Source organism: Barbus barbus (assembly GCF_936440315.1).
Source record: "Barbus barbus genome assembly, chromosome: 18".
In the NCBI taxonomy this organism is placed as follows: Eukaryota; Metazoa; Chordata; class Actinopteri; order Cypriniformes; family Cyprinidae; genus Barbus; species Barbus barbus.
This window is the reverse complement of record NC_136746.1, coordinates 9618439-9632017: the sequence shown is the minus strand read 5'-3', so window position 1 is coordinate 9632017 and position 13579 is coordinate 9618439. Positions and strand designations below refer to the sequence as shown.

Below are 13579 nucleotides of genomic sequence, written 5' to 3'. Positions count from 1 at the left end.
AAAGAAAGAAAGAAAGAAAGAAAGAAAGAAAGAAAGAAGACGAATTGGAAACACAACACACTAATTGTCTAAAAACGAATTGTCTAAAAATAACAGTGTAGCTTAAGACAAACTAGAAAATAAATGATGCAAAGGTTAATATTAGCTGTAGATATATAGCGTCAAGAAAGGTTGTGGAGGAATTCTGTGTGCCTGTCCTGCTATAGTCCAGCTGCGGGCTACCCCTGCTGTTCTGACAGCCTTCCACCGCTCCTCAGGGATAGACTTACTACTTGCACTGCTGGCTAATTTTACAAAGTTTTACACTCCGGCCAACCGCACAACACTAAAATATTCATTAAGACGCTTGACAAAAAGATGAAAAATAAATGACACCCTTTTTTCATGGGCTTCCAGTTTTTCTAAGATTGTTTCATGAAAATTGCATGACTGATTCATTTCATGTGAGCACAATATATAATGCGATGCAGATGAAGACAACCCAAGAGTCAGAGTTTAGAATTGAATTAGACTGTTAAATCCTACTCGCCTTCTGAGGTGTATTAACAGTTCAGCCTGACTTCCTGTAAGAATGGTTTTGCAGTTGCAAGAAGCAACCAAATCAATCAGCCATCTCTCTTTCAATTTTCCCAGACTGCAGTCATCAGGTTTCACGTAACACAGACCTTGCATTTCACTCCAACACAAATCAGTAGTACTTTGACGATGAAGATGTTATGCTAATGCATAGGCATACAAACAACAAACAGAAAGACATTTCAGGAAAGCCAGTCTCATCCAAATAAAGTGACAGAATTCAAAGCCTAAAAATCTAAACAAATGAATTCAAAATTGCATCATATTTTGTAACCTGACCAAAACCATTCATGTTCAAATTCATTCATTCATTACTTTGTGATTTGGCCTGGGTGAGTTTCCTCACCACTGGACCAGCAACTTTTATTCCTCATGCCATCTGCGGCCACTCATTTAGAGCTCCACAATGCTCCTCGCCATCCATCAACAGTCAATGCATCAAGCCACAGTTGTTATCTGCTTCTATAATGCATCATTTTTTTGTGAGGTTTATGGTTGGTGTCATCATCAATGGGTCTCTCTAAGAATTTATGAAAATAGCAACTCTGATGGTTTCCCGCCAACTTCGAGTTCACCACAAAACAACAGCTTCACCAGAAAACAACACAAAAATAGATTCTCCTATTCTGAAAAAAAAAGACTGAATACTGATCGGATGGCCAGTTCTCCACAGGCACAATGTGTAACTGAAAAAACTAAACAAACCAAACTGTCCTCTACGAGGAGGATGAAGAGTCCTTTAAAACCCCTTCCAAGGCACAAAACCATTCCTCTGGTTTACCAGATGTGGTCCGAGACCACACTGGCTTAACAACAGGAAGAGCACTGCAAGAGTTGATCTGTGGGTAACTCTTATCATGAGACCAGAATGCCTGCAGTGTTGCCCAATTTCCCCTCCAAATCCATTCACCAAGGCACAACACAATGGGAGAGTTGGCCTTAAGGTGTCTAGCGCTGTCTATACAGTAGCGAGAGCAGGTAAACATGGAAAGCCATTGAATTCATTCTGTACACACAGAAGGTAGGGCGGGCAGAACATTGTACTAGCTGGCAGTTCCCTTTTGGATAAGTGCATTCAGAAGGAAACAACAAACTCAAGACCCCATGTTCCTTTTTAGGGCAAACTTGGCACATTTCCTCTATATTACAAGGAAAAGAGTTGCAGCTCCACTCTGTGATGCAACTGTTTTCAGGAAGACACATCTGCGGTATGCTAATTTTGAGGGAAGGCATAGAGTAACAAGCTCAGTCTTAAAAAATCTTGAGTGCTGTTTTGAGTCAATCAATTGTGACTGTATGAATACCTTAATATGAAACTGCAGAAATGACACTGTTTTTTCACAATCACAAAAAACAGAGATTGTCTTTCTTTGTTTCACAGCTCTCTGAGAAGAATGTTCATGAAAAAGATGAAAAAAGACAAGACAAATTGACAATTTATTTCAAGAAATGAACCCAACATTATACGCACACTAACATAAAACTCAATTAATATAATCAGAACACATGCGCTCAGCGACCGCTGCCAAATGTTTTATTCCACTCTTCGTATAACTCCAGATCTTTAGAAGAGACACTGGGCCGCACTGTTTTGAGAGCCTCCTGGAAGTCACTGTAGATTATGGGCCGAACCTGTTCTGCTGAGATGGTAGCAATGTCACTTAGACAAATGCTTCGGATGGGGCCCAGGGCTGCTTCGCGACACAGCTGTGTCATATCTGCCCCTGAAAAGCCCTCTGTGCCCTGCACCACTTTCTCCATCTCATCTGCTCCCAGCTGGCTTTTCTCACGGGACATGAGGTTAGTCACTATCTGCCGGCGAGCCTCAGCCTCTGGGAGAGGGATGTAGAGTCGCTTGGCCAGGCGGCGGCGAGCTGCTTCGTCAATCTCTTGTGGCCGATTGGTGGCACCAACCACCAGAATGCGATCTTCTGCTGAGGTAGCGGCTCCATCCAGCTGGACAAGAAATTCGGTTTTAATCCGACGGGAAGAGTCGTGCTCTCCATCTGTGCGCTGAGAAAGAAGGGAATCGATCTCATCGATAAAGATGACGGCAGGTTGGTGGCACCGAGCGATGGCAAAGAGCGCCCGTACCATCTTCTCGCCCTCTCCAACCCACTTTGAAGTGAGTGACGAAGCACTGATGCTGAAAAAAGTTGCTCCTGACTGACATGCTATGCACTTCCCTATGAGGGTTTTACCAGTGCCTGGAGGTCCAAAGAGAAGAATGCCTTTAGGTGGACCTCTAAGGCCTGTAAATATATCAGGTCTTAACATAGGCCACACTACGATCTCTTTGATTGTGGCTTTGGCAAACTCCAGGCCAGCAATATCATCCCAAGCTACCGGGGGGCCATGGTCCATGATCTCACTCATGATAAGTTCAATGATTTTGGGCTCAAGGTTCTTTAGTCGCTCATCAACAGGTTGCATGTCTTGTGGTGCGTTTTCCTTCGAGTTGCCCTCTTCCTCTTGCCTTAGCATGGGAGAGATGAATTTGGAGGACCCCCCGCGAGACCGATTTGCCCCAAGGCATCTCTTGGTGATTGCAGCAACGTTGGCCGCAGAGCCTCGCTGACCCTGATGGGAATGCTTCTTTTGCTGGTCAACGATGAACTGCTCTCGTGCTGATCTAAAATTAGTGCTGACACCTTCCTCTCCTCTCCGTCCCCTCCCTCGCGGTTCCTGCTCGCCTTGTGATGGGAATGAGCTTCTGTTGCTTTCAGTTCCTGAGCCGTAGAAGTTCTTCCTCTTGGAGGGGTTTGTGGAGGAAAAGAACACAGGCTGACTATGCACATTGGATCCACTTGTGCAACCCACACTAGACTGAGACACACTAGCACTGCCTGTGGAACTGAAAATGTTATGGCCAAACATAGGCGTAGATCCTGTTGGAGCTTTTGGAGCATTTTGTGCCAGGGACATACGAGGAGGTGCTCCTTCAAGTCCTCTGGTCCATTCTACAGCACTGCTAAGTGGGTTACTGACCCCCCTTCCCAACTCAGCTCTAGGTGGAGGTGTAGTGGGCCCATGAGCCAGAGGCTCTTGTTTTAATCCAGGAGGTGGACCAGAGACAGCGCTGCCTTTCTCATCTCCCCTGCTGACTTCACCACCAACAGTGATGTCAACATCTGCCTGATCTACCAGGAGAGCATCTTCTTTTGACCTGGCCTGCATCATCCGTTGCACGCACGGCAGGTTGAACACATTTTCGAACGTTAGGGATGACTCCCATTTGTCGCTATGGTTCTTTTGATTGCGGGCCAGGTGCAGGGCACTCTCTGCATAGTTGTTTAGCCCTGTGCGTGGGTCGTCTGAGTCCAGGACTGCAGCGTACCGCTCCGAGTAGGTCTTGAGCAGGCTGGCAGCTCCGGCCGGAGAGAGCTCTGCACTCGCCCATGCATACTGAATGGACAGGACGTGTGCCCGGTAAGCATCAGCCGTCTGTTCAGGTGTACAGGAGCCAGAAGAAATGTCAAAGGACCTCCTCTGCCACTCGTCCAGGTGTGCTCTGCTCATGCCTGGCCTGCTCCAGACTGCATAAGAAGTGGGCACAGGATCAATTAATAATGTATAAAAAAAAAAAAAGAAGTACCACAAAAAAATTGCATGGAAATTATTTTAGGACTGAGCGATATAGCAAATATTCATGTTATTTTCATAATTGTATAAAAGGTGATATAAAAATTAAGCAACTGTGAATATCATAACTTGAACGCTCTTAGGTGGCCATTAGGTTTCCTGTGTGACTTTTAGTAAATCAACTCAAAACTGATTAATTTTCATTATGACTCAAAAAACAAATATATATATATATATATATATATATAATGAATATTAACTAAAATATAATTCTTTCCTGTGTTCATTTATGTGATGAACAGTGTGGATAAATGTCTTGATCATTTTTAATGGTATTATACCTTTAGCATTAAACCATTTTTTTAATATTTTGACCTTGCTACAATGGCTGTCACGGTTGGTATATATTAAATGTCATCAAAAGGCAGAAACGAAATGATATAGCCTGTATATTCTTCTATCTGTATTGCCCAGGCCTACTGTCTTGATAAGTGAGACAGTCATTTATAAGTACATATATATATATAAATTATATCTAATGACAGTAACCAGTAAGTTACACTGGATATATGTATGCACTGTATAGAGAGAGAGAAAGAGTAAAATTCAACATGCTTGTCTAAATTTTTTCTCTCATAATCTTAAAGATCTTTCAATCAAAAGACTTATCAAAACTTTGAAATTAGGTTTGTAAACAAATATAAAATGTCTGTATATCCTTATGAGTCTTTGCAAAACTGTTGTTTTTCTTGGAAACAAACAAATACATAAACAAATAAATAATGGGTTGGGCTTGATAATGATGAAAAACAGCCAAGAGCAAAACAGTAAAACTCGGAGTAAAAGAGTTTAAAAACCTCATGAAATTAAAAGACCAAATTAGATTTGATTTGTCTGCACACAATTCTTTTCTCTTTTTTTTGATGGCTTATTGTTTTAAATGGTAGAATAAGTTAATGATAAAGAATAGTGAAGCGAGTATAAACTCTTGAATTTTACTTTACTAACAATAATTTTAAGCATACCCATACAAACCTTATGTGAAAACACACTTTCACATGAACTGTATTAACGTATTACATTACGATCTTACGAATAGTGTCTCGGCGGGTATTAACATCGTCCCAGTATGAAATATGTGCAGGACATTCAGAAAGACGGGACAATATTTTATTTGATCTCTTAACGTGAACTGACAGACAGCAGGAACAGAAATCACAAATACAGCTTCAAACACACTCCCGTGCTCGAAAGTAGAAACCTACCTCTGGGTTAAACGTATTTCTTGTGCAAATGCTGTAAAGATCAGAAATAACTTTAGGTCTATACAGCGATGCGAAACAAAACAACCATAACTTCCACCAAACCGCGCGCCTCCTGCATGATCTGCGCCGATCACGCAGCTTCCGGTCGCGGCACACTAAGATCGCGCGCGCCATCGCCTGGCGAAACACACTCACTGCGAGTCCTACAGATTCAAATTTTTATTTTTATTTAGTGGAAAAAATAATAAAAATAAATAAATAAAAGGATATAGATGAAATAGATCATATATATAATATACATATAAAAAAAATCATAATTTTTCACGTTAATTAGGAAAAATATGAAAGTATGAAATTAATTATGACATAAAAGCTATGAGATTAAGGACACCATTTAAAAATTAAGGTCAAAATAAAGGACAAAAGTCATATGTATGATATACGGCATAAAAATTAGAAATCATTACATAGTAAGTCATAATTATGGCATAAAAGTCGAATTTATAACATAATTATTTACCTAAACATACTTTTTCCTTATATAATGTAGCCTACATAATTTTTGCTCTGAAGATCATGACAACCAAAACTCAAAGTGCTGTGTTGCTATTTCTTTGACTCTATCATTAGCAGCATCTGTCGTGCTGTTAAATACCAGCAAGCCTTTATGTGGCATAAAACTACAGTACCCAGAAGTCTGTGCGGCGTGCGTGCGTTAACTCCCAGCGGTACGTCACATCATGAGCGTGTTGGGATAAAGAGGCTTCAACTGGGGATTTAAACTGCTGTCTACTGTCTAGACGACTACATAGGAAGCGAGGAATTAAATGCATAGTTATATATTCGATCTGTATTCTTGGACTCTGTACTGCGCTAGCCCATTACTGGGCTGTGTTTTAATATCTGCTGTTCATAGACAACCATGGGAAGAGAGGAAGCTAGTGTAGACTGTTAGCTCCAGCAGACAATTCCTTCAAGAGTCACACCCTAATATCACTGTCCACGCCACTGCGGGTGACTTACAGATGCCCGGCCCTGCTTTTCTGTCTGGATCACAGTCTCTGTGCAGAAGCAACTAAGAAGCATCAAGAAAGTCATGTATGTCCGGTTTCGGTCTACTTTGTTGGGAGACAGATAACGTTAGTCGGCTAGCTAGTGTGGGATCATCATCACTCCTCTGGGCTTTTAGCAGAAGACTGAGGAACATGAGTTCACCGATGTACACGTTTGTATTGAGAGATGATAACAGTACTGTGTATGCCGAGGTCGCCAAGATCCTCACCTCTACTGGAAAATGGAAACGACTGAAGAAGGACAATCCTCGGTTTAATTTAATGTTGGGAGAGAGAAATCGGCTGCCTTTTGGACGGCTGGGTAAACGATTTCATCAAGAGCTGCATATTAAACATGCATATCTCATAATATGATCTGTTTTATAATCCCATGTTTTAGTGTGCATTGAAAGTTATGAGTTTCAGCAAGTTGTTATAATACTCCTAACCTATGCTTATTTTCACAACCAGTGCTTTACTGGAGACTGGACAGAACATGCTGTTAAATGTATGATAATGAATAATGAAACGACTATTAATAATTGAACACTGGACACAGCAATGCTGATCACAAAGATTCAACTCTATAATGCATTCCTGTGGAGCTGCAACTGTGTAGTAGCATGTAATTACTTTGACATCAGCATTTTTCAACATGAAAATGTTGTTTTTATATCAGTATTTTATTAATGTTTATATATAAGCTTAAAAGAATGTGCACATGAAGTACACACATATACACTATTGTCAGAATTTTGAAAAGAATAACCATTTTTTTATAGTCTCTTGTGCCCACCAAGGTTGCATTTATTTGATCAAAAATACAGTAAATCAGTAATGTGAAAAGTTATTGCAATTTAAAATAACTTGTCTATTTTAATATATTTAAAAAAAAAAATCTATTTAAATGTATTTCTGTAATGCAAAGCTGAATTATTACACCAGTCTTCAGTGTCACATCCTTCAGAATTCGTTGTAATATCCTGATTTACTGCTCAATAAACATTTCTTATTGTTATTTTATTATAATTGTTGTTGAGTTGCAAAATTGTAGTTTTAGCTGCAGGTCACTGCTCAATATTTCGATATTTCAATGTCAAATACCCTGCTGTGTCCTCTACAGGTCATGAACCAGGACTGATGCAGCTGGTGAATTATTACAGAGGAGCCGATAAACTGTGCCGCAAAGCTTCACTGGTCAAGTATGCTGCTTATCTAAACATATCAGATGAAAGAAATGCATATTCAGATTTACTGTATAACCTCAGTTGACTTTAATGAGATCTTTAAAATGATTTTATGAGTGATAATGCTTGCATAAGTGAGTAATGTCTTCAAATCACACTCGTTTCCTTTATACCATGTAATAGAGTTCATAAATTGTGAATTATATTTTAATAAACCTGTTTGATGTTTAGGATTATCAAGACCAGTCCAGAGTTAAAGGACTCTTGTAACTGGTTCCCTGAGTCTTACGTCATATACCCAACCAACCTCAACACCCCAGTGGCCCCGGCCACCAATGGCATCGGCCACATGAAGACCAACCCAAAGACAGATGAGCGGGAGGTCTTCTTAGCTTCATATAACTCCAGAAAGGAAAGCGGAGAGGGAACGGTGTGGATCGCCAAATCATCAGCAGGTGCTAAAGGTATGAATCTCCAACGGTCCAAACTGGCAAGTTAAAAGAAGTGTAGTTTTGTTTTATGAATTCATAGTATAAGATTATTGGTCTCTTTGTTCAGGTGCAGGAATATTGATATCCCATGATGCAAACGAGCTGCTTGAGTTCATCAATAATCAAGGCCAAGTGCATGTCATTCAGAAGTATCTAGAAAGACCACTGCTGTTGGAGCCGGGACATCGCAAATTTGATATAAGGTAAGATGAGATGTATAATCCTTTGTGCAGAATGTTTTTGATGTGATTACAGAAAAGCATAGAATTGCAATGCCTCGTCCTAATGAAGTCAAAGTCAGTGGATGTTCTCTCTGGCTGTCTTGTCTGTAGGAGTTGGGTGCTTGTAGACCATCAGTATAATATCTACTTGTACCGTGAGGGAGTGTTGAGGACGTCTTCTGAGCCCTACAACAGCTCAGATCTGCAGGACATGACCAGTCACCTGACCAATCACTGCATCCAGAAGGAGCATTCGCAGAACTACGGCCACTATGAGGAGGGCAACGAAATGTTCTTTGATGAGTTCAGACAGTACCTGTTGACCACACACAGCGTTGCCATGGAAACATCTGTTTTACCTCAAATCAAGCATATCATCAGGTGCACCTTCACCTTGTTTTCAAATCTGACTGCATGTGTGCCTGCAAATGAGTTCTATAGGTAGACAAAAAAGATTTACAGTGGTAAATTTACAGAAGTGGGTCCAAAAGTTTGAGAGTTTACTTTTTTACATTTGAATTATTCAAATGTAAAAGTCCCCCCCACCCCCTTACAAATCAGTGTCATTATAGTATTACATTGTATACTATTATTGTATACAATTTTATATTGTTTATATTTAAATTCAAATTTGTGTAATTTTATGTGCTTTTATTAATATTTTATAGTTCTATTTAGGTTTAATTTATTTTGCACAATTTGCAGTTTTAGTAGTTTGACTTATTTTAGTTTAGTTTGTTGTTTATATTGTTTCAGCTGTATTTCGATGAACAAAAGTGATCTTTAATTCTTTTAGTTAGCAACACTGTTGCAAATTAAAATAAAAAAGTTTACATGAAATTCACAAGAAGAATTAGTGCAGAATCTTGAATATATTTTACTAATTTGTCACTTTTCTATTTTAAATGTTTACATTTATGCATTTGACAGAGGCTTTTATTTAAAGAGACTTGCATTGCATTAATTTTTTTAAATCCGTTCTTGCTTTCCTTGGAAATTTAACCTATTACCTTGGCATTTCTAGCACCACACTCTACTGTTTGAACTAAAACCAATGCAAAATAAATAAAACAGATTTTTCATTCTGATATTTGCACCCCACTATATACTGGCAATGTGAACATCGGTAACCAGATTTAGCATTAACATTTAGATCAGAGATCAATTATAGCATTGTTCTACAAGACTGAGCTCACTGATCCATTACAAAAGTGCTTCATTTGAGGATGTCTTACTACCTGTGGTGTTCGTCTAAAATCCTGCGTCTTATCTCAACAGGAGCTGTCTCACATGCATCGAGCCGGCCATTAGCACGAAGCACCTGTCCTACCAGAGCTTCCAGCTCTTCGGCTTTGACTTCATGCTGGACGAGAGCTTTAAAGTCTGGCTAATTGAGATCAACGGGGCACCTGCCTGTGCACAGTGAGTACACACTTCTCATTTGTTATGTCTAGAATGCTTTTGCTCTGTGCAGCTGTCCAGTGAAAATCATCATGATTTTGTCCCTTATTGTCATATCTAGTGGCTTGATGCATTACATATTCCACATACTGTATGTGTCACCAAAAGGAGTTTTGGGAGAAAACAAATTGCAATGTATAATTCGCAGCATGTTTCATGTTGATTGGCAAATTCCTTAAAGGGATAGTTCACCCAAAAATGAAAATTCTGTCATCATTTACTCCCCCTCAAGTAGTACCAAACCTGTATGAATGTCTTTGTTCTGCTGAACACAATGGAAGATATTCTGAAGAATGTGGGAAACAGAGCAGTTCTGGGGCACCATTGAATTCCATAGTATTTTTTTTTCCTACTAAGCAAGTAAATGGTTTCCCAAAACAGCCTGGTTACAAACTTTCTTCAAAATATCTTCCTTTGTGTTCAGCAGAACAAAGAAATTCATACAGGTTTGGAACTACTTGAATGACGACAGAATTTTCATTTTTGGGTGAACTATCCCTTTAATTTTTGGATTATGGTTGCAGTTGCTAAATCTTTTTTTTCCCTACAATTGCTTCTTAAGTTTAATATTAATATTAAGGTTTTCTCTGTTGTAGGAAACTCTACCCTGAGCTTTGTCAAGGCATCATGGATGTGGCCATCTCCACAGTGTTCTCTCTGAGTGCAGATGCCCTCTCGTCCTCGCCTCCTTTTTCCACTTCTCCATCTCTATCCTCCAACTCCTGCTCCTCACCCAAGATCAGAGCGCCCCATCACTTCGGCCCATTCATCAAACTATAAATTGCTGTTGTTGCCATGTAACCCTCTCCCCATAGTCCTGCCCGAAAACATCAACCGATCTAGGAGGCATAAGGGTCTACACCTGATCTTGGGGCTGAGCATACAGGGGATTCATCACTGTCTGAAGAGGAGAAGGGAAATGATGTCACCTCTGTAAACTCCCCTTCCTGTTTCCATCCATCATCTCTAAACCCAGAAGAGTCCACAGAAAGAGCACGAGTTTCCAAAAGAACGACTGGAAGGTGAGGAAAATCCTGCATATACTGGTGTTGCAGTACCAGAAATTGTGGTTTGTTTTTAGACAACAGTTGTTTGGGGCTTTAACACTCATAAAAGTGATTTAAAGGCATGAATTTGCAAGCACACATTTAAATGAGGAGGGTTTACAGTAGCTACTTTACCCATAGATCTGTTGCGTCAACAAGACTCCTCAGGACTTTTCCAGACACCTTGATGAAATGAAGAGTAGATTTGAGACTTTAGTGCCTTACATATTCACTTTCTCACTAACACTAACTCCCAACAAGCTAATCTGGCTTTTTGTATGTCTGTATGTGTCCCACCAACTCCTATTATCTATCAGATTGTTCAGTGTTTTGTGCCGTTTGCTTCAGTGTGTACTAAATGATTTTAAACCTCAAATGAATCTTTCTCAGAAGCACATATGTATGATTTGCAGTGCAGTAGTGTACATGATTGTGATGTCTACAAAACAGTATTTGGTAGAAGTAGCAGAAGATAACATGTTTGCATATTTATTTATTTTTTTGCATCGTCTTGTTGCTATTCTGTCCAGTGAGACCATATTTAGTCTTCCCACTGATTCTTTTGCTGTTAATACAAACACATTTTAAGTCTAGTTCATAATTACTTTGTGACAGGCAATCAAGAACATCTGGGAATTGGGGACGCACTTCCTTCTGCTTGTATTGTAAGGAGAAAAACCCATGAGCATTCACAGCTCATCGCTTATTATCCAGTAGACAAATGATACATCGAAATATCCATAATCAGTTTAGTTCACAATAGTTATTTCATTCATTCCCAGTTGTGTCGAAAGTTGAATTATTTCTGAAACGAGTAAACCTTTGGTGGACTGAAATGTTCCATGTCAAAGCATGATAAAAGCAAGGCTGTTTATACAGACCTAGAGAAAGGTAGAGTTTTTATGTTAAGAGGAATGCATCACTTCAACTCATTTTAGATTGTTAATTTTTTTTATGCATAACAGAGTTACAAAGATTTGTATTGATTTTTTAGCACCCGGAATGGCTCCATCATTTCATCTTAGTGTGCATGCAGATATTACTTGAGTTGCTTTGGTTCATTGACAGCAAGCTCTGAATGGTTGACCTGTACACTGTTAATGATGACAAGTGGCGAGTGGATGTAGAAGAAAGCAGCATTTAGGTGATATTAACCATGTGGTAATCAGATAAGCAGTATTGTTGTTTGAGGCAAAATGAAGGACTGAAGTTTAAAATGGGTTTAAGCAGTATGACATCTCTTTGAATCTAAAAGAAAAAGTATTGAAGGAAAGGTCTGACTATATGAAACAATGAGAGGGTCAGCAACAGTAAGAATAAGAGGAGATCGATCGGTTACCTAGTTTTATTATGTATCTTTGCATTACTTTCATAAGGTTTGTCATATTTTTACATAGACTTTGCTGTACAGTCTTTGCATAGGCTCTTTTGTAAAAAGAGAAAACTGAAGTTGTATGTAGCCTGAATAAGGGAAAACATGTCCGTTTAGCCAAAGATGAGTGTGATTCAATATCCTCACTGCTGTCTAATGAACATCATTGGTTTGATTTAAGTTGTGAAATGTGGGAATGCTGTTTTAATCATGTTTTTCTCTGTATCTGTTTGAAGAAAGATCAATGCAATGTATGTTATTAGTAGTCTAGTGTGCTGTATTTGTTACTGTTGTTTTAACCATTTGAAAATGACAAAATACACTTTTACTATGTTGAATAGTAAAAAGCCTAAAAGTATTTAAGTTATTGAAATAAAAGCATCCATCATGTGCAATAAATTTGTTTCCTAAATGCTCAGAACTCTTTTTGGTTTTGAAAAACAATTACAAGTTTTAAACTTTTTGACTTAAGCAATATTTATCTATTACACCCTTATTATATTAACAAAGCCTGTGTTTATACCTTACTATTATACTCAACATCTCTTAAAGAAATAGTTCACCCAAAAAAATAAATAAAATTAGCTGAAAATGTACTCAGAGCATCCAGGATGTACAAGCTTGTTTGTTCATTGGATCAGTTTTGGAGGATTTAGCTTTACATCACTTGCTCACCAATGGATCCTCTGCAGTGAATGGGTGCCGTCAGAATGGGAGTCCAAACAGCTGATAAAAACATAATCCACAAGTAAACCACACATCTTCAATCCATCAATTAATGTCTTGTGACGTAAAAACCTGCTTGTAAAAAAAACATCCATCATTAATGCATTTTAACTTTAAACCTTTAAAATGCTTCCTCCAGTGAAAAAGTCCATCCCCAGTTGTCCTTTTATATTGAAATCCAATGACATTTTAGAACTGTTTTGGCTTGTAAATGGTGCTGGATCTGTGCATATTTCTTTCCTGATTCAGGAGACTACTTTTTCACTGGAAAAGCCATATTATGGGGACTTGTATTTAAGCCAGTAGCAGTAGTTTATTAAAGTAAAGTGTAATGGAGTCATGTGGTTTACTTCTGATGTTTTAATTAGCTGTTTGAACTCTCATTCTGACGGCACCCATTCACTGAAGAGGATCCATTGGTCAGCAAGTGATGTAATGCTAAATTTCTCTAAATCTGTCCTGATGAAGAAACTCATTTTGGACAGCCAGCCTGATAGTAACTAATTTTCATTTTTGGGTGAACTGTTCCTTCAAGTCGTTTCTCCTCCAAGTATCTATAGCTGTCTGCCATGTGCTATGAATGATTTTCTCCTCCCCATT

The 13579-nt window shown here is 39.0% G+C and overlaps 2 protein-coding genes across 3 annotated transcripts; one reads left to right on the top strand and one right to left on the bottom strand.

Annotated features, from left to right (window-relative positions):
• Window positions 1-1994: 1994 nt before the first annotated feature.
• On the bottom strand, window positions 1995-5575 carry LOC306883926 (fidgetin-like protein 1). The gene is made up of 2 exons (XM_079439452.1): window positions 5424-5575; window positions 1995-4112 (listed from the first exon to the last, which is right to left on the bottom strand). Exon 2 carries the CDS (start codon window positions 4093-4095, stop codon window positions 2089-2091), a length of 2007 nt encoding a protein of 668 aa, XP_079295578.1. The 5' UTR covers window positions 4096-4112; window positions 5424-5575; the 3' UTR covers window positions 1995-2088.
• A 532-nt stretch (window positions 5576-6107) lies between these two features.
• LOC306883873 (tubulin--tyrosine ligase-like) lies at window positions 6108-12689 on the top strand. 2 transcript variants are annotated; one of them, XR_013785391.1, is made up of 8 exons: window positions 6159-6797; window positions 7599-7677; window positions 7894-8126; window positions 8221-8356; window positions 8486-8755; window positions 9653-9796; window positions 10432-10857; window positions 11497-12689. XR_013785391.1 is itself a non-coding variant. In XM_079439373.1 (7 exons), exons 1-7 carry the CDS (start codon window positions 6524-6526, stop codon window positions 10613-10615), a joined length of 1320 nt encoding a protein of 439 aa, XP_079295499.1. In that variant the 5' UTR covers window positions 6108-6523; the 3' UTR covers window positions 10616-12670. The 2 variants fall into 2 exon arrangements, 1 of the variants encoding a protein (XP_079295499.1); XM_079439373.1 differs by having other exon boundaries at window positions 6108-6797; window positions 10432-12670.
• Window positions 12690-13579: the final 890 nt, after the last annotated feature.

What these genes read in the sequence shown, in the direction of transcription:
- LOC306883926 (XM_079439452.1), bottom strand. Translation starts at nt 4,095, where the DNA reads ATGAGCAGAGCACACCTGGACGAGTGGCAGAGGAGGTCCTTTGACATT.
- LOC306883873 (XM_079439373.1), top strand. Translation starts at nt 6,524, where the DNA reads ATGTCCGGTTTCGGTCTACTTTGTTGGGAGACAGATAACGTTAGTCGG. An exon ending in CATCGCAAATTTGATATAAG is followed by an intron (nt 8,357 to 8,485) that starts GTAAGATGAGAT and finishes TCTTGTCTGTAG; the next exon opens with GAGTTGGGTGCTTGTAGACC. An exon ending in GGGGCACCTGCCTGTGCACA is followed by an intron (nt 9,797 to 10,431) that starts GTGAGTACACAC and finishes TCTCTGTTGTAG; the next exon opens with GAAACTCTACCCTGAGCTTT.